Genomic DNA, 26,352 nt, shown 5'->3' on the forward strand with positions numbered 1-26,352 from the left:
CGCTTTTACGACGAGTTTGAGCCATTGGCATTGTAAATGACAATGCCTTTTATTTATGTGTGGATTTTTAAAACATAAATGAAATGCATTGCCATTTTACAATGCTAATAGCTTAAACTCTCGGAAATGCGAGACCTATTGCATTGCAAATGGTTGTTTCATTAGGTCCTATGATCATGCCTTTCACTGTCTTGCTGACTCTCTCAATAAGGACAATGGTTTGTGAATGATAAGATGTAGTGGACCTATGGACCACTCCACACTCATCCCACATGGGTCTCAAGTATGCAGACATGAAGTTGGTACCTCGGTTTGATACTACTTCCTTAGGGAACCCTAGCCTAGTAAAGACACTAGTGAGGGCTTTGTCTACTGCAGGGGCTGTAGTAGTGTGAAGGGAATTTGCCTCAAGATACCTGGTAGCATGATTCACTACCACTAGGATGACCTTGTTTCCTGATGCTGTGGGAGAGTCAAGTGGACCCACTATGTCCACACCTACCCTTTCAAAGGGAGCCCCAACCACTGGTAGTGGAATTAAGGAGGCCTTTGGGTGGTTACCTGTTTTGCCACTGGCTTGAGAAGTCGCACAGGAGCTGACAAATTCCTTTACTCTCTTGCACATGTTTGGCCAGTAGAAATGACTGACAAGCCTATCCCAAGTTTTGGTGTGGCCAAGATACCCTGCTAGGGGGATATCTTGGGCCAGCATGAGTAAAAACTCTCTATACAACTGAGGCACTACCACTCTCCTTACAGCACCTGGTTTGGTGTCTCTGGCCTCAGTATACAAGAGCCCTTTCACCCAATTGGTCCTTTGTTAGCCACTGACATCTCCCTTTTCCTGTGCAGCAGCTTGCACTTCACTTCCGGTTAACCAGAAAACCAGTGGTTTCGCTGAGTAGTCTAGGAAGTCAACCGAGGACTGACACATGGTTTTGTGAGCCCGCCTAAACCGAATTCTATATTAGTCAGTGGTGAGTCCAAAGCCCTAAATCAGGGTACCTTCATGAGGTCAGAGGACTTTGCTTCTGCCCCAGTAAGGGTCAGGAGTCTGACCCTGCAGTTATCAGTGAACAGTTCCCTAAGCAATGCTCCCCAGTGTGACTTCTTCACGTTCTCCAGGTACAGGCCCTCTCAAAGGATGTGAACCATTTGGTGGTATCTTCACCTCATATTCGGGGACAATCCCTTTGGGGATTTTAGAGTCAAAAGAATTCTCTTTAACCCTTAGGTATGTTGTTTCTGCCACCATTTATGTGTGCTAGGCACAGTTCTGTTCTTTCCTTCTCTAGAGCCAGGAGTCTCTCCTCCAGGGCTAGTCTTCTAGTCATCCTTGCTAAAAGGATGTCTTCTTCATTGAGGCTACCCTCAATTTCACTTGGGGTGCCTGTCCCACCTGTGTGGCATCTAGGTACCCTAACTACTACTTTTGGGAAGATGGGTGCAGGGGCTACATCTTCTCTGTGTAGGTGAGGAGGGTTGGGAATTGTCCCCCTCATCACTACTCTCACCTTCTGTAGGGAGGCCATCCTCTCCAGAAGGCTGCTCCGTAGCATATTCTTGCAAGTGTTTCTGGAGCTCGAGCTTGGTAGGATTGGAACCAGTTTTAATTTCTTTAAGTTTCTTTAAGTTTGGAGATGGTCCTTAGCTCCTTCATGCCAAGAAGGTAAGGGATGAGGTTGAGTTCCACAACCACATTCCCTGCCTCTTCCATCATTTTAACAATAGTTTTTTTTTAAAAGGTCTAAAAAACGTCTAAGTACTTTTCCTCCTAACTAAAGTAGACTTTTAAAATACTAGAGGGACTTAACCAAGGCCATGACAAGACTTTTAAAAATTTGGAAAAATTGTGAATTCAAAATACATTGTTGATTCTAAAGACAATTGTTGGATTTTAGTCATATGCTCACGTATTGTCAGAGTGGTCCAGCAAAGGCAAAGTAATAGAACCCACCGCTGATCCACCAATGTCGGAAGCTGGCTCTGTATATACTATACCACAGTGAGGTATAGTGTGCACAGAGTCCAGTGGATCCCAGAGGCTTGAGTAGATAATACCTTACTGTAGGAAGCCGGCTATGTATGTACTATACCACAGTAAGGTATAGTGTGCACAGACTCCAGTGGATCCCAGAGGCTTGAGTAGATAATACCTCACTGCAGGAAGCTGGCTCTGTATATACTATACCACAGTAAGGTATAGTGTGCACAGGGTCCCGTGGATCCGCAGAGGCTTGAGTAGATAATACCTCACTGTAGGAAGCCGGCTCTGTATATACTATACCACAGTAAGGTATAGTGTGCACAGTCCAGTGGTTCCCTGAGGCTCACAGAGGCTGAAGTAGATAATACCTTACTGTAGGAAGCCGGCTCTGTATATATTATACCACAGTAAGGTATAGTGTGCACAGAGTCCTGCGGATCCCCAGAGGCTTGAGTAGATAATACTAAAAGCTCTATTTGTGGTAGTGTGCTTGAGCAGATAGACTAATCAGAGGACTGTGTTAAGTTTTTTTTGTACGCACTCAGGCAAGAAATGATTACACACACTCAAGACTAAATCCAAGACCAATTGTTTTGTATAAAAAGTTATTACTTTGTTATTTTATTTTAGAACCAAGAGGAACTTAGTTGCAGGTAAGTAACAGTTTCAAGAATAGAAATACTTTTCAAATGCACTAGGTGTTGTGTTGTAAAGGCCTAGAAGTACTTTACAAGAGAAAACTACTTTGGCAATGTCAATCAAACAGTAGCAAACTTATCCAGTATTTGGGGGTTCAGACCAACACTGTCAAGTGTCAGGTCAAAGCAGTTACTGCACCACCAGTGGCACTGGGGCGGCTGGGTGCAGAGGCCACTCAGCCCAATGTTGGTCATTTAGGACTGGGGGCACCCACAAGAGGTGCAGTTTGCTGGTAAGTACCTGCGGTTTCAGGGCACAGGCCCGGGGGCTAAAGCAGGCACGGGGAGGGCCACAAGGCAGCACCAAGGATACACCACCAGCGGCACAGGGACAGCCGGGGGCAGGGTGCAAATCAGCTTTGGGCACCCAATGCAAGTTAAGGGAGATCCTGGTTGCATAAAGATGCTGCAGCTCGGGCCAGGAGGCTGGATGAAGGTGACCACCAGCTGGGCACGTTAGTTGAGATGTTCGCGAAGGCCTGGGCACCATCAGCTGGGCTCCCCAAAGTCGGGTCGCCAAATATGCAGGGCTGCCTCTAGGTGTCGGATTGTCTTCACCAGAGCTGGTTGCAGTCAGGGGCACTGTTCATGAAGAGGCTGCAGGTGTCTTCATGGAGTCCAGGAGAGGACAGCCACCAATGGAGTCACGGTCAGGTGTGCTGGGGAGACTTCATTGGACAGGTGAGCCATTCAGACTCATGCCGTGGGCGTCGGGTGCAGAGTGTGGAGGAGACGCGGATCTAGCTGGATCCAGGGTCCTTGTGGTTGGATTCTTCTGGACAGGGCCGCTTTCCTCAGGAGATTTGGTCTTTGTTTTTTTTTTTTTTTTTTTTTTTTTTGTGAAAAACCTTTATTGACATTTCAACCAATAACAAGTATGGGCCTACAACCCCCGGGGCCGGCCGCTAAGCAGTCAGAGTAACAAAAATCAATATTTATCACAGGCGGCACCTCGGGGAGCAGAATTTCCATGCTGGTATACTCTCGGCCACTAAACAGCCCAAGTAGGAGGCCATGATACAATAGGTTTTCATTTTATAATAAGGGAGAGTGGAAGGATCAGGTGCCAAACAGTTTCCCAGCAGCAAGAAATGGCAGGCAGAATAATAAACGTCCACGATAAACAGCAATTTATCTAGTCAATGGCGCTGAAACAAGAAGTTCAGGATGTGGAGGAATATCACGGCCATTTGCACCTGCAGTCCCCTGCCCTAAAACCCAGAAAACACCACGGAAATTGTGGCACACATGAAAACGCAGCGATTAACGACGAAGGAGTTCTACCATGCTGATCCCGGAAAAGAAAGACAAAGAAGAATAAGAGAAGAAAAAGGAGGCCATGGAAAAAGAAGGTTAAGACTAAAGGATCCCCTCCCCCAACCCCCCACCCTGCACCTCTGCAGATGAGTACGGCCCCCCCCCCCAGCAGCGTGCCTGTCGCCCCAGAACCAGACCCGAAATATAGAAGAAACCGAGAAAGAGGAGTAGGAAAAGGAACCCCACCAGACGGGGGGGTAGAGAGAATATTAATAAACTGGAGGAGGGCCTTCAAAACATGCCCCCGGCTTCTCCCTCCCGCACAATTTGTTTTCCCCTAAAGCAAACATTAAGCAACACAGAATCGACCAAGTCAAAGAAGAATGGGGAGCATTATGCGCCTAGTACACTGACAGCTATGCCGTGAGAGCACGCAACCCCTGAGCCCGCCCGCCTATTAGATGACTACCTCTGAAGGATCAGCCTTATCCTTTGCCACTCTTTGCGAATCTACCCGTGCATACCCATCGACCCAGTGCCATGTCCAATGCTACAAAGAAGAGGAGCGTCCCAAAGAGAACAGGAAGCGACACACACAGGTAGGGTGGAAGTCTCTGGTCACCGACACAGTCAGTAGTATGGAGAGTCATCTTTCCCAGTGCTGCCCCAGGATCTGCACCGCACACAAGGTCCAAGAAAGCAAAAGCAGCCAGAGCAGGCGACCGTTGCTTGGATGTTGCCTGGGTTGCCGGAGGCCGCGCACGGGACAAGGCCACCACCCCCCTCTCAGATCCAATACCTCCGGAACAGTCCAGACCCACAGCCAGCCGATCACACGTTAAGATACTGTCCGGAGTTTCCAACTGGTCACTATCCACAGGGGCGGCCACGACACTGTCCTCTTGTGTGCGGTGTAGGAAGTCCCCGTGTACCTGGGGACAGGCAGGGAGCAACTGTTCCAACGCTGATGTCACCCCGTCAAGCTTACTCCCCAATACCCAGGCGCCGTGAACCAATGTGGAATGGAGGGCACCGAGAGCCTCGAGAAGATCACCATACCCCAGCACAGCTCTTGGCGCTCGCACCGCGATGCTCCTCATAGGCGCACACTTCCAATCGTGCTGCGACCCAGTGGACAGGATAGTAGACTTCGTCCTGTCAAGATGGCCGCCGGGTAGGTCCAACCCAGATTGGGACCAGGACTCAGGGACAAGCGCCTCAGGTTCCATGTCACTGGGATCAGGGTTTCGGGGGCAGGCAAAAAATATATCCGGCGTGTGGTCCGACCCAACAGTCACCCCCTCCACGGACCTGCGCCCGCGAAAATCCGAGAGCAGTCCGCTAAAATCCGGGCTAGTTACGGGCGGCGGCCGGGCGGCTCGCAGGCGAAGGCAGAGACAATCACCGGGGAATCTTGGAGTAGTCACCTCGGGCATGCAGTCGTTCCGCTACGCTTAGTGGTAGGAACGACCACGGCGAAATGTAGGCAGATATTCGCACCGCTCCGGCTAGGCCGACTCCACCCAGTCATCAAAGGCCGCTGTTGTTGAACTGCCGCCCGGCCATGTTGTCCACTCGAGGTCCCGGTTCCAGGGTTGCACAGGCCGCAAACTTCAACTGGACATTTCTCCGGCGATACCGCCGCCAGAAACTTCGGAGTCACACGATCGGTTGCCGCTATCATTCACCAACACGGGCATATAGCGCAGGCTAAGGATCTCATGCAGGATATATGTACGGGATGCGGAGGTTCACAGAGCCGGGAGCCTACGCTGCCGTCCCGGTCGCCATCTTGGCTCCTCCTGCTGATTTGGTCTTTGTTGAAGAGTGGCAGTCTTCCTCAGGTTTCTGGAAATCGCTAGCCATGGGACAGTTGTCGTCTTCTTCGTAGGTTCTTTAAGCTGGAGATAGGATAGTAGGGCTGGCGCCAAGTCAGTAGTCATCTTCAGGCTTTGCTGCACAGTGTCTTCTTCATCTTTCTTCTTCTAGATTGGAGGAATCTGAGTGTCAAGGTTCTGGAGTACCCCTTAATACTGACTTTTGGGGTATTATTGGTACAGGCAGGTAGCAGCCAATGGGCTACTTACCTTTTAGGGCGACTACACCCTTAGTATGTTCCCTCCCTTTCGGGACTGGGCATTCCCTAATCCTATTGGCTAGAATCCTTCCATTCAAGATGGAGGATTTCCTGAGGAGGGGGTCCACTCGGTCCAGGGCACCTTAGGGGTGTTCCTGGTAGAGAGAGGACACACTCTCCTGACTACTAATTTCCCTGCCGACCTTGCCACCAAAAGTGAGGCCGGGTCAAGGGGGCGGGCATCTTCACGAGCTGGAGAGGCCCTGGCTAGCATATCAAAGGGCAGGAAGCCTTTTAAGCTCACTGCCATGAATGCTGTTCCAGCTTGGGGGTAGGTGATGGCACCTCCACCCAAGCAGGCGTTGTTTCTGACCCACAAGAGCACACGGCTCCCACCTCAGGGGGTCAGAAACATGTCTGCGTGCGGCAGGATGGTGCAGACCAGTCAGCTGGACACTAGAGAGTTGGTCGTTTTAAAGGGGGCATCTCTAAGACTCTTCTGAGCACAGTGTGTAATAAATCCACCACTGGCAACAGTGGAGGTTTATCACGCTGAGCCTTCAGGAGAGCCATCTTGGAGCTGTGGGATTCAGAATGCAAACTCCCAGACCATGAACTCAATATGGCTTCACTGCGCTTGCAAAGTCTAAGAATGGACTCAGCAGCTATGCCATCGCCTGTGGTATAATGCGCCCTGCCTTAGGGCTGCGAGGCCTGCTAGAGGGGTTACTTACCTTTGCCACTGGCAGTGTTTGTGGGCATGGCACGCAGGCATATGGGCCATGTCGACTTTGACTGCACCAAAGCACTCAGTCTGCAGTGGCAGTGGGTATGTGTTAGGTGCGGAGCCTCTGAGGGCTGCACAATGCATGCTTCAGCCTTTAGAGCCCCTCTCTGGTCACAAGGCCCTTGGTACTAGTGGTACCCTATACAAGGGACTTATAGGTGGGCTAGAGGTGTGCCAATTGTGGAAACAAAGGTACAGTTTTGAAAAAGAACACAGGCACAGGGACCTGATTAGCAGGAACCCAGCGCAGATTCAGTCAAAGTGCATCAGATATCCACCTGAGACTGGTGGGAGCGACACAGGCGGGGGAGGATCACCAAGAGAATGAGGGATTGGGTGACTACACGTGCATGCCCAAAGATGAAATATTCTAAACTGAAGTCCTGCATGATACTGCAATGTAAATCATCATCTCTGTCGAATTCAAAAGACATTGTGTGGCCCCCAGCATTGCAATTCCATTTTCAAGGGGCTTACATACTGCTGTATGCTGTAACGTTGATGTTCTCATGTCATGTAAAAATGAAAAAAAAAAAAGGTTTTATAAAGCAGTGCATTAGATATCCGGAAAAAAGTGGAGGATAACCATGCAGAAAGGAGCACTTTCCTACAGTAGCCAATGAGCTGCCTACCTTTATGGTGTCTACACCCTCTAGTGACCACTTCCTGTGAGAAGGGGCACTACCTTAGCCCTGATAGGTTGTTTTCCCACCATCCCCAGATTGTGGAAATTCAGGACAGGAGTTCACCTCGCCTCCCTCGCCCTAGGGGTGGTGTAGGCTAAGTGGGAACCCTCCTCCTAATCTAACTAATATTCCCTCCTTCCAAAAGTGGAGCAGGAAAGGCGGCTTGGCCACCCCCACTATCTGGATGTTCCTGGGTTAGATTTCAAAGGCAGCATCACCTTTGAAGCTTCCCGCCCAGGAAGGAGGTGTGAAGCACCTCAGCCCAGAGCAGGCTTTAGCAGGCTCTCTGCCTATGAGGTCAGAAACATGTCTGGTGGTGGCAGACTGGTGAAAACTAGTCAGTGTCCACAACAGTCCTTGGTAGGTTTTCAGGGACCCTCTAAAAGGGTCTCCTGTGTGAATGTATTAATATATCCACCACTGGCAACAGTAAGGATTTATCAATACAAGATATTTGCTATCAAACATCTTAGAAATCAGTGAAGCCGTCATGGAGCTCGGAAACGTGTTTTGACAGGTATCCAGCCCATTTACTCTTTATGCCTTCCCAGTGGACTTACAATATTTCAGAATAGACTGGACATTGCAGGGGCCTCTGTGCTCACGCTGAGAGGTCCACACATAGGATATAGTGTTTCCATCCTTAGGGCTAAAGGCCTGCCAGTAGGGGTGATTTACCTATACCTTATTCAATGTATGGGAGGCACAGCCTACAGGGCTGCGCGCCATGTCGACTCTTCAGGTTTCTTTGCACAAAGACACACAGCCTGCAATGGAAGTATGCATAGTTTTGGTGAGAGGTCACTCGGGTGGCACAATACATGCTGCACCCCCAGTGGTTTCTCTCCACTACCCATGCCCTAGGTACCAGAGGTACCATTTACTAGGGACTTACAGGGGTAACTGAAGTGGTGCCAATCGGGGTACAGTTTAGGTAAGATATCTGGCACTGGGAACCTGGTTAGCAGGGACCCTGTGAACTTACAGTTTGAAATCACACTAGGCAAAAAGTGGGAGCTAACCATGTCAAAAGAGACACTTTCCTACACACCACCAAACTTGTCTAACATACGTTGGAAAAGGCTTCCCTCAAGGGGGCCGCGTTAGCCGTAAGCGTCCAGATGATACCAGTCTCAAGGGGAGCTCCGCGTGTGGGACCCAAAGGGTGTCTGCAGAGGTCCTAATGGCCGAGGTCAAGGAGGCTGGGTCCAAACCAGCCTCATAGAATGCCACTATTGTCACAGAATGGGCCACATGGCTAACCATTGTCATCTAAAAATATACCAAAATCAAAAAGGCACAATCCCAGGACAGCCCACACAGAATACCCATCCACAAAATCAAGCCCCGAGCAATGTCGCTGCAGCCTCCAATCTGCCCCAGGGTAATCGGACAACTAGTGCCCGCCACATCCGGGACCGGGCGGCTGGCCGAGCATGAGGCAAAGGTCACTGCAGCAGGCAGGGAGTCCAGCCCAACAAACACAGGGGCCACAGCAGGGAGGGATAACTTTCTGGGGAAGCAACGCCTTTGCACAATTGCAAACCACGAACATACAGTAGCAAGATCGCCCCTAACAGGATGTTTCCCCCTCACCACTGCGCAGTCACATTTCCTTACCTACATCCGCAACAATTGTCTAGATCGCAGAATCTTATGTCGACCGGGACTCCACACTTGAGTTGGCCATCTGGATGCCCGCAGGGCCTCGTGGCTCCCAATGCTGTTTATACCCCAGGGCGGGGTTGACTGACCATGCCCCCGGGGGGAGGACAGTCTAACAAGGGAGCAGGGTGGGCCCCCAGCTGGTGCATTAAAACAGGCCCCCAGGACCGCTCACCCAAGTCCAACTTTGGGCGGACTATGTCAGTCTCGCCCGCCTCAGGGTTTACCACCAAATGGCGGCCCTCTTTATGTTCCAAAATGAGGCGAATGCTCCTTCGTTGGGATCCGGGTTCCTCAAAGAGGCATAGAGCAAACACTGTCCTTAAAAATCCAAAGAAACCTAATTCACACGACCCCAGTCCATAATAATAATAATAATAATAATACTGCCATTTGTAGAGTGCGAACAGCTACCTCCCAAGAGGTGTCCCGGCGCTATAGCAACATGTGGCGTGCGAAAGACGTGCGGCGACCAGAGAGTCCAGGAGATTAATCTTGATTAAAAAGCCAAGTTTTAGCTGTTTTCCTAAATTGCTTTTTAGAGGTAATCTGGCGCAGGGCGTTAGGCAAGGCGTTCCAGATCATGGACGCCCTGAGCATGAAGGATCTACCGCCCATCCGTGCTATCCTAACTCGAGGGGTGCAGAGCAGGTTCTGAGAGCTAGACCTAAGTAGCTGAGTCTGCTTGTACGCACTTAGCCTTTGTTTCAGATAACTGGGGCAGGTTCCATGGATTGCCCGAAACGCTAGGGTTAAGGCCTTAAATTTAATTCTGTTAACGACCGGCAACCAATGTAATTCTTTGAGATGCAGAGAGATATGCTGTCTAAATGGAACATGCCTGATCAATCTCACAGCCGCATTTTGAACCATTTGAAGTTTCTTAGCCAGGAAGCCGGTAGGCCCAGATAGAGGCCGTTTGCGTAGTCCAAGGGAGAGGTTACTGTGCCGTGGACGACGACCTGACGGCAGTTCTCAGGCAAAAGGTGTATAAATTTACGCAAGTTTCTCAGACTGCCAAAACAGGCAGCTGACACCTGCTGAATTTGGGCTAAAAAAGATAAGTCAGCCTGCCATTTTTCTCCCAAATTTTTTGCACAGCCTGCAGGGGCGGGTGGGGAGCCCATTTCCTCCGGCCACCAAAGGTCTGCAGCGGGGAGTTGGTTTTTACCAAAAAAACAACACCTCCGTTTTGTCGGCATTCAACTTGAGTTTATTGTTATTCATCCATTGAGCGATATCTTTTAAAAAACTCTTAAAGTTCTCAAAAGAATCACTCGACAGATCTTTAAAGGGAAATACCAACTGGGCATCGTCGGCGTAGGAGATCGCCTTTACCCCCCAGTTGACAATCAGAGAAAATAAAGGGGCCAGATATATGTTAAATAGCAGTGGGCTTAAGGCCGACCCCTGCGGTACCCCACACCATAAGTGGTTGCGATTGGACTGATGCTGTTGAAGCGCCACCCTCTGTGTGCGCTTCTGGAGGAAAGATTTTAGCCCGGCCAGGATTGTTCCCTCTATCCCAAGGCATTGAACCAGCATGGAATGGTCCACCGTATCATCCATAGGCAAAATCCATTGAGTTCATTAGCATTACCCCCATATGACCGAGCACACAAAGTCCACAAGGAGACCCTCCAACTCTCGTTGAAAAGCACAGCAGATAAACATAATTCAAGCCTTTTCCCTGCAGGGCCCTACGGGGGTCCACACACGACTTTCCGACCACCTCCGGTATCCTTTGTTAAAATTAGCATCGCCCAAAAACACAGGTACATTCCACCGGAATCCTCACAAAACAATCCAAAATCCTCAACCTTTACAGAAGTGTGCAACCATGCAATTCAACCTTGTTCCATGCCACGCGTAGAGACCCAAGGGACAGACACGTGTCAACGGAAACATTTTGGCTTAAAATTCAAATATTCACTTCCCCTCACGAGTGAACGCAGCACATGCAGGTCAAAAGGACACCTCTGCACCAATCAAAACGTCACGCCTTTATACAGAGCAGCCCACAGGAAAAGAATACTGACCCCACCATGGGAAGGAGAGGGGGGAACCCAGAATACAAACAGCATAAAACTTACCATTCCTATAAATTCCTAGCACCTCCTCTCAGTACAGCACCAAGAAAATTCACTCACAGTAGAACCATCGGGTGCATCAGTAAAATGTAAACGAAGGAATTTCCAAACAACTGCTTAATGATCTGTTTTTTCTAAGCTAACCTACAATGCGCAGCTCTTATCCTACAGGTCTATGATTGAGCTGGAAGTGCACCATCACTGCTGCGGTCTGCCATCCCTTGGATTAAAGCTTTCAAAAGGACTTTCAAAGGCCAATCGCTCAAGTTACAGAGACTAAAATGGACTTTTGCTACCGCTTGTTAAGAGACATTTTTTGATCTGTACCAAGACAAGACACCTCTGGGAGCCCAGACAACAGACGTCGCCCCCGAAGACAATCTTACCCCCCCTGAAGGGGATCCTATAGCCTACAATTTTTTTAAAGTTATTTTTTTGTATCTTTGTACACACTTTATTTAGCTGGGGTGCTCTTGAGCCCCTCCGGAGTTAGCTGTATGCCTAATCTCATATATTCTACTTCTACATACTTGCAATGCATGCGCTGGGACCTCTCTCGCCTCACATACACCTATATTGAACCAAACACAGCATTCCCCCCCACTGCACAGTGCACTCCTACACAACACCTGGTACCAACACATGACTGCCATAGGCTCTCAAAGTACGAACCAATTGTGCTACATATGTTCACTAATACCCCACACGGAAGTACAGACAGGCTTTACTTATCTCAGGAGATAGCCCCTGAAAAAGCAAAATGTCTCGTCCACCTGTACGTATGTTGGATCAGGGGTAAGATTCAACCCAATAGAGTAGAACCCCGTAGGGCAATAGTAAACATCATCCGGTATGAGACCAACCCCACAGCACCTTTTTACTGATCCTAGCGACATCCGAACAGGATGCAAAGAAGGGGCACTATAGGGGAGGACGCTGATTGGCCCTGGGACTTTGTAGAAAAGAGGTTCCAGGAGGTAGCACAACCACCACACCTGTGCACAAATACATTCGGTCCTGCCTCTGTCTGCGATCCCAGGGTGGCCCTTAACGTCTTTGGGGCCACCTTGTTGAATGACAAGTGGACCCTTGACATGGAATTCCAGTGCAGGGCCACTCACATCAATCACTCTGGGGTAAATGAGTCCCATAGGAGGGGGCCCAATGCCAGCATAGACACCCCGTGCCAGGAAATCTGGGATACTGAGATTAATAGTTACACATGGTTGGAGGGGAAGGGGTGACCCCTAATTGTATGGAAACTTACACTGTATTCTCTGTGTTTCAGTAGCTAAGGAACCATACCATTGGACAGCAATGAAAACTGTGGCATGACACTGTACATAACGGACCTGCAACGGGTCACCACCATGTTGATGGATATTTACTGGCAATGCGGTGACCTTGCCTACACCAAGCTCGTGTCCGGATGTCAGTGCCTCTGCACCCTCATGACCATACACAGCCCAACGTTAGTCAACCCTGGAGAATATCTGTCTGAGTTGTCTCAACATCCGTTACAGAAGAAAACAACTCTGTTGCATAAGGCTCGAAGGAGAAGAACTGCAAATTATTTTGGCTGGGCCTAATACAAGGACAGTCAAGAAGAATTTAGACTGCTCATAGAGGCTCAAGTAAACACCGGAGGGTCAATACCCTTCTTTACCATGCAAGCAAAGGCAAACCCCCACTGGTTACAAATGATTAGATGGGAATTGCTGAAGATGATAAATGATACTGAGCTTGGCCTAAACGCTATCAAGGAAGAACTAGAGCCATTCGCCTTATGGTGATGCAACATCGGTACATGTTGGACTTGATGACCACAATAGATGGTGGGGTGTGTGTAGAGATTAGTGCTTCCTGTTGTACTTTTATCCCCGGAAATGATATGGACAATGGGACATTAGCTCTTGCCATCCAAGAACTTCATTGTCTGCAAGGCGACATGAAGAAGGAGGAGGTGCCCCGTAGCAGGGCTGGGTACATAGTATCTTTTCGTGGCTCCCCCTAAGGCTATTTGATCAATTCACGTCATTTATCCCAGTTTTCATTGTTGTACTTCTGTTGTGTAGTTACCAAAAAGTGGAGGTTTCCTGCTGTAAAAACACAGTCCTCAAATTAAGTAGTATGCACATAGCTAGGGAAAGAGTACCAGTCTTGAATAATATAACAGTCATGACATATGAGGAGGGTAGAGTAGCTGAAAATTCAACTAGAGGGGAGAATGTTGGAATGGGTGAATACAATGTCAATGAATACCATGATATGTGCAGGTCAGACAACAGCAATACCCATAAATGCAATATCAATGTATACCATAACCTGTACCTGCATAACAATGTCAATACCCATAAATGCAATATGAATGCATGTCATAATTTATGCCCGCACAACAGTGTTGATACCAGCAGTAACAATGTCAATGTATGCCATAATCCAGTCACTCATAATAATGTTGTTACCAGTGGAAACAATATTGATTTACGCCATGATCTAGGCATGTATAACTATGTCATTATCAGGAAGGACAGTGTTGATGTACGCTATGACAAATGTAACACGATGTTGAGAATGTCGGTAAAAATAATATCAATGAATGCCATATTACTTTCAGAAGTTCTAATGAACTCGTATCATTGCTGTCGGATTCACCCAAGGTGACCTCCCCATCAACCCTGAGTCAGAGATGCGTGGTCAGACAGGTCCTACGACCCACACCTATTGAGTGACAGATCACAGGTGGAGTCTCTCTTTTCCCAGGGACAAACACGCACCCAGAGAAAACCCTGATCGATCCCACAGATAGATAGTTGCACCACAAACAGGTCTGAGGAATTGTCCCCAATAAAACACCCTTGGCTAAAGGCTTGCATTTCCTAAGCATACCACAAAGCTAGATGCCACATGTAGGTTGGAACACTCACCCAATGAGGACATGACATGCATACCACACGTAGTGATTACCCGCTCCCCACACTGGACATCTGGACACATACACACTGCCCCACACTACCTCTCCCCAATTTCGAGAGCCATGTGTGTCCTTATCAGATGCCCAAACTTGTTAATTTATGACAGAGATGCTTTTTCAAGAATGCAGAATGGCTTTGTTGTACCTCAAGAGATGTATATGTTGTCAGCTGAAACTTGTACAAAGTGAGACTTTTCATTAGACGCACTCTGTCAAGACTCTCCTGGCCGCTGTGTTCAGTTGAACCAACTTGTTCCTATTTTGCCAAATGCCTCTTGTATTGTCATTTACGTAAGGCAAAATCATATCCGAGCAACATGAATCTAGAAGAGGTTACATGCTGCAAAAGAAACAAGTTACTCTTCTGTAATTATGATTTTGTGGCTTGAAACTCTTGTAGCTTCACTTGTGACCCTCCTACCGCCCCATTGCAGAGGTTTGTTGAAGGAAAAAAAAAGAATCTAATATGGCTGGCTGGCATGCACATGGGCATTGTGGGATTACGATCAACATCATACATGTGCTACACCTTTGTTGACTCCTACCCACAAGCTAACAGGGTTTCGAAGAGAACAAAGACACTTCCGGTCCCAACCACCTGAGGTGGGATTGGGCGAAGCCTTTGAATCTAGAAGGTCTTGAAGCCTGCAAAACCTTAACTACAGGAAAGTAACTGGTTTCTTGTAAGCATTTTCCCATGGGAATAATGCCATCAACATCATGCTGTGCACCTACTATTATCAGCACTGTCTCATATGTGTCTCATGTCCTAAGCACCATCCATGTGTCTTGTGTCATCGGCACCATCCCATTTATCTCATGTCATCGGCACTGTTTATTTATCTCATGTCATCGGCACGGTCCCATTTATCTCATGTCATCAGCACTGTTCATTTATCTTATGTCATCGGCTCCGTTCCATTTATCTCATTTCATCGCCACTGTCCCATTTATCTCATGTCTTCGGCACCGTCCCATTTATCTCATTTCATCTGCACTGTCCCATTTATCTCATTTCATCGGCACCGTCCCATTTATCTAATTTCATCGCCACTGTCCCATTTATCTCATGTCATTGGCACCGTCCCATTTATCTCATTTCATCTGCACTGTCCCATTTATCTCATTTCATCGGCACTGTCCCATTTATCTCATTTCATTGCCACTGTCCCATTTATCTCACGTGGTCACAACCATCCCATGTGATTCACGTCCTAAGCACGATGCTGTGCGTCCTGTGTCATCAGCGTTGTTCTATTTATCTTATGTGGAGAGCACCGTCCCACGTGCCCAGCATCACCAGCACTGTCCCGTTTCCTTCATGTGATGAACACCATCCCATGTGCATCATGTCATTGTCAGCACCAAAAATCCAAAATGTTCCTCTCTTCGCCTCCTTGGCTTCGGTGCTGTTTCAGCTGCCATCGCCCGCTCTGTCTGACATCCACTCTCTATAATCAGTCAGTCTGTCATTCTCAGCTCTAACGTCCTCATCTCTGGCTCCTTGTCACTTCTCTCTGATCCAGACACTCCCAAGATCCTGTCCTTCTCCCACCTGCCAGTGTGAGTCTTGACTGCTCGACTCACTAATCTTGAGTATCCAGTATCAGTGCAGTAGTACCTGAGACAGTGACTGCCCACGCCCCAGAGAATGCTAACCACTGACTCACCATGACCCAGAAAACTCTAAGCACTGACTGCCCACGCCCCAGAGAATGCTAACCACTGACTGCTCACAACCCAGAGATCGCGAACCACTGATCGCCCATGTCCCAAAGAATGCTATCCACTGACTGCCCATACCCCAGAGAACGCTAACCACTGACTCACCATGACCCAGAGAACACTAAGCACTGACTTCCCATGCTCAAGAGAACACTAACCGCTGACTGCCCACGATCTCCAGAATGCTAACCACTGACTGCCCATGCCCCAGTGAACTCTATCCACTTGCTGCCCATGCACCAGACAGTGCTAAGCACTGACTGCCCATGCCCCAGAGCACGCTAGCCACTGACTCCCCACGGCCCAAAGAACACTAACCACTGACTGCCCATGCCCCAGAGAACACAAACCACTGACTGCCCACGTCCCACAGAACACTTACCACTGACTGCCCATGTAATAGAGAACGCTAACTGCTGACTGCCCACACCCCAGAGAACGTTTCCCACTGACTACCCACGTCCCAGAGAACGCTAAGCACTGACTGCCCATGCCCCAGAGAACACAAACCACTGACTGCCCACGCCCCACAGAACACTTACCACTGACTGCCCATGTAACAGAGAACGCTAACTGCTGACTGCCCACACCCCAGAGAACGTTTCCCACTGACTACCCACGTCCCAGACAACGCTAAGCACTGACTGTCCATGCCCCAGAGAATGCCAACCACTGACTCACTATGACCAGGAGAACTCTAATCACTGACTGGCTACACCACAGAGAACGCTAACCACTGACAGCCCACACCCCAGAGAACGCTAAACACTGACTGCCCAGGCCCCAGAGAACGCTAACCACTGACTGCCCACGCCCCAGAGAACGCTAACCACTGACTGCCCACGCCCCAGAGAACGCTAACCACTGACTGCCCACGCCCCAGAGAACGCTAACCACTGACTGCCCACGTCCCAGAGAACAAGGCACGCAGGCTTGTTGTGAGAGTCATTATCAATAATATTGAATTGAATGTGTTCTCTTTATTTCTTTTTTTGGTTGACCTAGGACTGGTTACTTTCAAGCAGGAAGACTTCCAAATCTCCAATGATGATTCAAGTTCATCTGTCCGCCTTAAGGAGGAGCCTCCAGAGTCACAGAGCCGTGAAGGGCAGGAGTCACAAGTTCTTGTTCCCAAAGACTTTAAGAAGCAATGGTGGTCCAACGAGGAGCAGGGGCACGCCTGGGACCTTCTGGATACTTCAGACACTGGGCATGTGAAAACCTTCTTCACAGGTGAGCAAGGAGGTCACCCTGCTTCTGTGTCAGTCTCTGGCGCAGCAAAGAGTCCCTTGAACGTCACGTCATCACCACCTTCCCAAGATTCTCAGATCATCCGCTCCCATCTCAGCTTCAGAAGTCAGGGATTTTCGTCTGCTCACCCGTTTTAGGTCTCTCCTAGCGACGCAGCGCATGCGCCGCTTGCCTTGGCGAGATCTATTGTTGTGGGTTTTGCATCCGAAGGGGGACAGAAGATGTGCACTTGCCCGGACAGCTGATGTGCACGCTCATGGCATGTCTTCTCTGGTGATCTCAGCTTGCGCCCGGACAGCAGATGTGCACACTCATGGCGCGCTCTTTTCCGCCTGTTGCACGCTCCTGGACAGGCGATGTGCACATGTACGGCTCAACACGCGCCTGGCACGCTTTCACTTTCACTCCCTTCCCCCGTCGGCTCCTGAGAACCCAGCTTGGGAAGAGGAAGGAGGCATGGGGATGGTTTCTCCCAGTGCTGTCTAAAGACGTTAACTGCTGCTAGACTACAAGGTATTTTAGCGCACTCTTCTCTTACACCATGCTGCAGCAATTGCACTCTAAAGTGCTTTTAATAATTTTACAAATCTGCGTGAGCTACACTGCAGGCTGGCCGATTGTTGCTCCACCCACTTCCCCTCTCATCTCTCCCACTATACACACTCAACTCCCAAAACCACCGTCCTCTCTCACCCCTCCCTCACCACCTCTCACCTCTCTCCTCTCTGATTGTGTAGTCGCACATATACATTTTGGGTGATGCTGTCTGCGACGTACATTGTGTGGCCTTGGACTGTGCACACATTGTGAATGGTGCTGCCAGTGCTCTGGTCGCATGGTGCTGCAGGCACGCGTTGTGGAGTGAGTTGACAGTCTCACATTGCAGGAGTGCTCAAGTTGTGTGGTGCTGGCGGTTCACACATTTTTGCGTGGCGCTGACACTGTAGCCAGGAAGGCTGCACCGAATGCTTTGCAGGACAGCTGTCAGTTACAAATTGTGTGCCACGTGTGTTGCAGGCGCACAGCAGCAGTGCGTCCGCCTTCAAAAACAAGAAGTTGGTTTTGAATGGGCTGGGCCAGTAGGCAGGGCTAGGACATGGCAGCAGTTATGGGGGGAGACCACTAATGGCACTGCAACAGTACTCTTCAGTCTCGGACCAATCAGCATTTCCTGCTCTTATTTTTTTCGTCGACGTACAGTAGCTCATAATGTTAAAATTTGAGCCCTCCGCTCTGCAGGTCGCTCTCCCCTGTCTGTCCTCCTTCACATGGCAGCTGGTCCATCCAAGATCGTTGAAACAAAATTAACACCGGTATTCCCTGCTGTTCCAACAATCCCCTTTTTGATTTTCCGAAGTCTGTTGTTTCCGAAGTTAATCTCTGCAATAAAAGCAATGCCCCCACAGACCCCGAAAAACCCGCTATTCAATGAGAACACGCTGCACTTTAAAATGCATTTTTATTTTTTAATTTAAATAAACGGGCATTTATAATGCATTTTTCATTATCTTTTTAAGTTGAACTCCCAAGCAGCCCGAGGGGCGTGGGGGATGGTCGAGGAAGTCTGACATGGGAACGGCAGGGAAGGGTGGGGCGGCGTTGGGACAACCTTTCTGTGTAACCGCATAATACCCTGCTATTGTTTTGTGACCTGGCAGTAAAGCAGCTAATGAATAACTTAGTACCCAGCACTTCTCTTCAACCGCACCACTCCAAAGAAATTAATACGCCCCACTGACCCTTCTCAATTCACAGAATCCCATTGTACTCCCATACACGGGAACAGATGGACCTAGAGACGGAGCAGGAGTTCATGGGCCTGTCACATTACCGGACGTTGAGTGGATACATTATAATGCCCTTTTGCTTCGCAACCTCGCTTCATAAAATTCTTAGTGTTGCATCTAATGTTGACCCCTGTGCACCACGACCCCACCTACAGTTTACAACAAACATTTGCAATACAATAGGTCTCGTGTTTTAGAAACTTTGACCTATTCCTATTGTAAATGACAATGCCTTTTATTGTTGCAGGTTTTTTAAACATATAACTAAAAGGCGTTGACATTTACAAGGCCAATAGCTAAAATCTCGCAATTGCGAGACCTATTGCAATTCAAATGCTTGTTCCCTTTTGTGCTGTGGTGGTTTTCTCCAGATGATTCAGTCTCTGCTGCACCATCTGCCCTCTCGTTAGTCCAGGCACTGTGTCATCATCTGCCCTCTCGTTAGTCCAGGCAGTGTGCCATCATCTGCCCTCCCTCCAGTCCAGGCGCTGTGTCATCATCTGCCGTCTCATTAGTCCATGCGCTGTCTCATCGTCTGTCCTCTCGTTAGTCCAGGCACTGTGTCATCATCTGCACTCTTGTTAGTCCAGGCGCTGTCATCATCTGCATTCTCGTTAATCCAGGCACTGTGTCATCATCTGCACTCTCGTTAGTCCAGGCACTGTGTCATCATCTGCACTCTCGTTAGTCCAGTCGCTGTGTCATCATCTGCACTCTCGTTAGTCCATGTACTGTGTCATCATCTCCCTCTCGTTAGTCCAGGTACTGTGTCATCATCTCCCTCTCGTTAGTCCAGGCACTGTGCCATCATCTGCCGTCTCATTAGTGCAGGCACTGTGCCATCATCTGCCTTCTCATTAGTCCAGGCGCTGTGTCATCATCTACACTCTCTCCAGTCCGGGCACTGTGTCATCATCTGCCCTCTCATTAGTCCAGGCGCTGTGTCATCATCTGCCCTCTCATTAGTTCAGGCACGGTGTCATCATCTGCCCTCTTGATAGTCCAGGTGCTTTGTCATCATCTGCCCTCTCATTAGTCCAGGCACTGCGTCATCATCTCCCTCTCGTTCGTCCAGGCACTGTGTCATCATCTGCCCTCTCATTAGTCCAGGCACTGTGCCATCATCTGCCGTCTCATTAGACCAGGCACTGTGTCATCATCTGCACTCTCTCCAGTCCAGGCACTGTGTCGTCATCTGTCGTCTCATTAGTCCAGGCGCTGTCTCATCGTCTGCCCTCTCATTAGTCCAGGCGCTGTCTCATCATCTGCCCTCTCATTAGTCCAGGCACTGTGTCATCATCTGCCCTCTCGTTAGTCCAGGCACTGTGTCATCATCTGCCCTCTCATTAGTCCAGGCGCTGTCTCATCATCTGCCCTCTCATTAGTCCAGGCACAGTGTCATCATCTGCCCTCTCATTAGTCCAGGAGCTGTGTCATCATCTGCCCTCTCGTTAGTCCAGGCACTGTGTCATCATCTGCCCTCTCATTAGTCCAGGAGCTGTGTCATCATCTGCCCTCTCGTTAGTCCAGGCACTGTCTCATCATCTGCCCTCTCGTTAGTCCAGGCACTGTGCCATCATTTGCACTCTTGTTAGTCCAGGCACTGTGTCATCATCTGCCCTCTCGTTAGTATAGGCACTGTTTCATCATCTGCCCTCTCATTAGTCCAGGCACTGTGTCATCATCTGCCCTCTCATAAGTCCAGCCACTTTGTCATCATCTGCCGTCTCATTAGTCCAGGCACTGTGCCATCATCTACCTTCTCATTAGTCCAGGCACTGTGTCATCATCTGCACTCTCTCCAGTCCAGGCACTGTGTCATCATCTGTTGTCTCATTAGTCCAGGCGCTGTCTCATCGTCTGCCCTCTCGTTAGTCCAGGCACTGTGTCATCATCTACCCTCTCGTTAGTCCAGGAGCTGTAATCATCTGCCCTCTCATTAGTCCTGGAGCTGTGTCATCATCTGCCCTCTCGTTAGTCCAGGCACTGTGTCATCATCTGCCCTCTCATTAGTCCAGGTGCTGTCTCATCATCTGCCCTCTCATTAGTCCAGGCACTGTGTCATCATCTGCCCTCTCATTAGTCCAGGAGCTGTGTCATCATCTGCCCTCTCGTTAGTCCAGGCACTGTGTCATCATCTGCCCTCTCATTAGTCCAGGAGCTGTGTCATCATCTGTCCTCTCGTTAGTCCAGGCACTGTCTCATCATCTGCCCTCTCGTTAGACCAGGCACTGTGCCATCATCTGCCCTCTTGTTTGTCCAGGCACTGTGTCATCATCTGCCCTCTCGTTAGTACAGGCACTGTGTCATCATCTGCCCTCTCATTAGTCCAGGCACTATGCCATTGTCTGCCCTCTCATTAGTCCAGGCACTTTGTCATCATCTGCCGTCTCATTAGCCCAGGCACTGTGTCATCATCTGCACTCTCTCCAGTCCGGGCACTGTGTCATCATCTGTCGTCTCATTAGTCCAGGCGCTGTCTCATCGTCTGCCCTCTCGTTAGTCCAGGCACTGTGTCATCATCTACCCTCTCGTTAGTCCAGGAGCTGTCATCATCTGCCCTATCATTAGTCCAACAGCTGTGTCATCATCTGCCCTCTCGTTAGTCCAGGCACTGTGTCATCATCTGCCCTCTCGTTAGTCCAGGCACTGTTTCATCATCTGCCCTCTCATTAGTCCAGGCACTGTGTCATCATCTGCCCTCTCATAAGTCCAGCCACTTTGTCATCATCTGCCGTCTCATTAGTCCAGGCACTGTGCCATCATCTGCCTTCTCATGAGCCCAGGCACTGTGTCATCATCTGCACTCTCTCCAGTCCAGGCACTGTGTCATCATCTGTTGTCTCATTAGTCCAGGCGCTGTCTCATTGTCTGCCCTCTCGTTAGTCCAGGCACTGTGTCATCATCTACCCTCTCGTTAGTCCAGGAGCTGTAATCATCTGCCCTCTCATTAGTCCTGGAGCTGTGTCATCATCTGCCCTCTCGTTAGTCCAGGCGCTGTCTCATCATCTGCCCTCTCATTAGTCCAGGCACTGTGTCATCATCTGCCCTCTCATTAGTCCAGGAGCTGTGTCATCATCTGCCCTCTCGTTAGTCCAGGCACTGTGTCATCATCTGCCCTCTCATTAGTCCAGGAGCTGTGTCATCATCTGTCTTCTCGTTAGTCCAGGCACTGTCTCATCATCTGCCCTCTCGTTAGTCCAGGCACTGTGCCATCATCTGCACTCTTGTTAGTCCAGGCACTGTGTCATCATCTGCCCTCTCGTTAGTACAGGCACTGTGTCATCATCTGCCCTCTCATTAGTCCAGGCACTATGCCATCGTCTGCCCTCTCATTAGTCCAGGCACTTTGTCATCATCTGCCGTCTCATTAGTCCAGGCACTGTGTCATCATCTGCACTCTCTCCAGTCCAGGCACTGTGTCATCATCTGTCGTCTCATTAGTCCAGGCGCTGTCTCATCGTCTGCCCTCTCGTTAGTCCAGGCACTGTGTCATCATCTGCCCTCTCATAAGTCCAGCCACTTTGTCATCATCTGCCGTCTCATTAGTCCAGGCACTGTGCCATCATCTGCCTTCTCATTAGTCCAGGCACTGTGTCATCATCTGCACTCTCTCCAGTCCATTAGTCCAGGCGCTGTCTCATCGTCTGCCAGTCCATTAGTCCAGGCGCTGTCTCATCTCTCCAGTCCATTAGTCCAGGCGCTGTCTCATCGTCTGCCCTCTCGTTAGTCCAGGCACTGTGTCATCATCTACCCTCTCGTTAGTCCAGGAGCTGTAATCATCTGCCCTCTCATTAGTCCTGGAGCTGTGTCATCATCTGCCCTCTCGTTAGTCCAGGCACTGTGTCATCATCTGCCCTCTCATTAGTCCAGGCGCTGTCTCATCATCTGCCCTCTCATTAGTCCAGGCACTGTGTCATCATCTGCCCTCTCATTAGTCCAGGAGCTGTGTCATCATCTGCCCTCCTGTTAGTCCAGGCACTGTGTCATCATCTGCCCTCTCATTAGTCCAGGAGCTGTGTCATCATCTGTCCTCTCGTTAGTCCAGGCACTGTCTCATCATCTGCCCTCTCGTTAGTCCAGGCACTGTGCCATCATCTGCCCTCTCGTTAGTACAGGCACTGTGTCATCATCTGCCCTCTCATTAGTCCAGGCGCTATGCCATCGTCTGCCCTCTCATTAGTCCAGGCACTTTGTCATCATCTGCCGTCTCATTAGTCCAGGCACTGTGTCATCATCTGCACTCTCTCCAGTCCAGGCACTGTGTCATCATCTGTCGTCTCATTAGTCCAGGCGCTGTCTCATCGTCTGCCCTCTCATTAGTCCAGGCACTATGTCATCATCTACCCTCTCGTTAGTCCAGGAGCTGTCATCATCTGCCCTATCATTAGTCCAACAGCTGTGTCATCATCTGCCCTCTCGTTAGTCCAGGCACTGTGTCATCATCTGCCCTCTCGTTAGTCCAGGCACTGTTTCATCATCTGCCCTCTCATTAGTCCAGGCACTGTGTCATCATCTGCCCTCTCATAAGTCCAGCCACTTTGTCATCATCTGCCGTCTCATTAGTCCAGGCACTGTGCCATCATCTGCCTTCTCATGAGTCCAGGCACTGTGTCATCATCTGCACTCTCTCCAGTCCAGGCACTGTGTCATCATCTGTTGTCTCATTAGTCCAGGCGCTGTCTCATTGTCTGCCCTCTCGTTAGTCCAGGCACTGTGTCATCATCTACCCTCTCGTTAGTCCAGGAGCTGTAATCATCTGCCCTCTCATTAGTCCTGGAGCTGTGTCATCATCTGCCCTCTCGTTAGTCCAGGCACTGTCTCATCATCTGCCCTCTCATTAGTCCAGGCGCTGTCTCATCATCTGCCCTCTCATTAGTCCAGGCACTGTGTCATCATCTGCCCTCTCATTAGTCCAGGAGCTGTGTCATCATCTGCCCTCTCGTTAGTCCAGGCACTGTGTCATCATCTGCCCTCTCATTAGTCCAGGAGCTGTGTCATCATCTGTCTTCTCGTTAGTCCAGGCACTGTCTCATCATCTGCCCTGTCGTTAGTCCAGGCACTGTGCCATCATCTGCACTCTTGTTAGTCCAGGCACTGTGTCATCATCTGCCCTCTCGTTAGTACAGGCACTGTTTCATCATCTGCCCTCTCATTAGTCCAGGCACTATGCCATCGTCTGCCCTCACATTAGTCCAGGCACTTTGTCATCATCTGCCGTCTCATTAGTCCAGGCACTGTGTCATCATCTGCACTCTCTCCAGTCCAGGCACTATGTCATCATCTGTCGTCTCATTAGTCCAGGCGCTGTCTCATCGTCTGCCCTCTCGTTAGTCCAGGCACTGTGTCATCATCTACCCTCTCGTTAGTCCAGGAGCTGTCATCATCTGCCCTATCATTAGTCCAACAGCTGTGTCATCATCTGCCCTCTCGTTAGTCCAGGCACTGTCTCTTCATCTGCCCTCTCGTTAGTCCAGGCACTGTGTCATCATCTGCACTCTCGTTAGTACAGGCACTGTGTCATCATCTGCCCTCTCATTAGTCCAGGCGCTGTGTCATCATCTGCACTCTCGTCAGTCCAGGCACTGTGTCATCATCTGGCCTCTCGTCAGTCCAGGCGCTGTGTCATCATCTGCACTCTCATTAGTCCAGGCGATGTCATCATCTGCACTCTCGTTAGTCCAGGCGCTGTGTCATCATCTATCCTCTCATTAGTCCAGGCGCTGTGTCATCATCTGCCCTCTCATTAGTCCAGGCGCTGTGTCATCATCTGCCCTCTCGTTAGTCGACGCACTGTGTCATCATCTGCCCTCTCATTAGTACAGGCACTGTGTCATCATCTGCCCTTTCATTAGTCCAGGCGCTGTGTCATCATCTGCCCTCTCATTAGTACAGGCGCCGTGTCATCATCTGCACTCTTGTTAGTTCGGGCACGGTGTCATCATCTGTCCTCTCTCCAGTTCAGGCACGGTGTCACCATCTGTCCTCTCGTTAGTCCAGGCGCTGTGTCATCATCTGCACTCTCATTAATCCAGCCGCTGTGTCATCATCTGCCCTCTCATTAGTACAGACACTGTGTCATCATCTGCCCTCTCATTAGTCCAGGCACTGTGTCATCATCTGCCATCTCTACAGTCCAGGCACTGTGTCATCATCTGCCCTCTCGTTAGTCCAGGCACTGTCTCATCATCTGCCCTCTCATTAGTCCAGGCGCTGTGTCATCATCTGCCCTCTGGTTAGTCCAGGCGCTGTGTCATCGTCTGCCCTCTCATTAGTCCAGGCACTGTGTCATCATCTACCCTCTCGTTAGTCCAGGAGCTGTCATCATCTGCCCTATCATTAGTCCAACAGCTGTGTCATCATCTGCCCTCTCGTTAGTCCAGGCACTGTGTCATCATCTGCCCTCTCGTTAGTCCAGGCACTGTTTCATCATCTGCCCTCTCATTAGTCCAGGCGCTGTCTCATTGTCTGCCCTCTCGTTAGTCCAGGCACTGTGTCATCATCTACCCTCTCGTTAGTCCAGGAGCTGTAATCATCTGCCCTCTCATTAGTCCTGGAGCTGTGTCATCATCTGCCCTCTCGTTAGTCCAGGCACTGTCTCATCATCTGCCCTCTCATTAGTCCAGGCGCTGTCTCATCATCTGCCCTCTCATTAGTCCAGGCACTGTGTCATCATCTGCCCTCTCATTAGTCCAGGAGCTGTGTCATCATCTGCCCTCTCGTTAGTCCAGGCACTGTGTCATCATCTGCCCTCTCATTAGTCCAGGAGCTGTGTCATCATCTGTCTTCTCGTTAGTCCAGGCACTGTCTCATCATCTGCCCTGTCGTTAGTCCAGGCACTGTGCCATCATCTGCACTCTTGTTAGTCCAGGCACTGTGTCATCATCTGCCCTCTCGTTAGTACAGGCACTGTTTCATCATCTGCCCTCTCATTAGTCCAGGCACTATGCCATCGTCTGCCCTCACATTAGTCCAGGCACTTTGTCATCATCTGCCGTCTCATTAGTCCAGGCACTGTGTCATCATCTGCACTCTCTCCAGTCCAGGCACTGTGTCATCATCTGTCGTCTCATTAGTCCAGGCGCTGTCTCATCGTCTGCCCTCTCGTTAGTCCAGGCACTGTGTCATCATCTACCCTCTCGTTAGTCCAGGAGCTGTCATCATCTGCCCTATCATTAGTCCAACAGCTGTGTCATCATCTGCCCTCTCGTTAGTCCAGGCACTGTCTCATCATCTGCCCTCTCGTTAGTCCAGGCACTGTGTCATCATCTGCACTCTCGTTAGTACAGGCACTGTGTCATCATCTGCCCTCTCATTAGTCCAGGCGCTGTGTCATCATCTGCACTCTCGTCAGTCCAGGCACTGTGT

The 26,352-nt window shown here is 49.8% G+C and overlaps 1 protein-coding gene across 1 annotated transcript in view; it reads left to right on the forward strand.

The window, feature by feature from the left end:
- LOC146808639 (uncharacterized) overlaps nt 1-26,352 on the forward strand; it is a 336,504-nt gene that overhangs the window by 130,691 nt on the left and 179,461 nt on the right. The window contains exon 4 of the mRNA XM_085623674.1: nt 16,952-17,179. Within this exon, the coding sequence (XP_085479800.1) occupies nt 16,952-17,179 (228 nt within the window). The remainder of the gene's footprint in view (nt 1-16,951; nt 17,180-26,352) is intronic.

The sequence above is a fragment of the Triturus cristatus genome, chromosome 8 (assembly GCF_964204655.1).
Source record: "Triturus cristatus chromosome 8, aTriCri1.1, whole genome shotgun sequence".
Classification (NCBI taxonomy): Eukaryota; Metazoa; Chordata; class Amphibia; order Caudata; family Salamandridae; genus Triturus; species Triturus cristatus.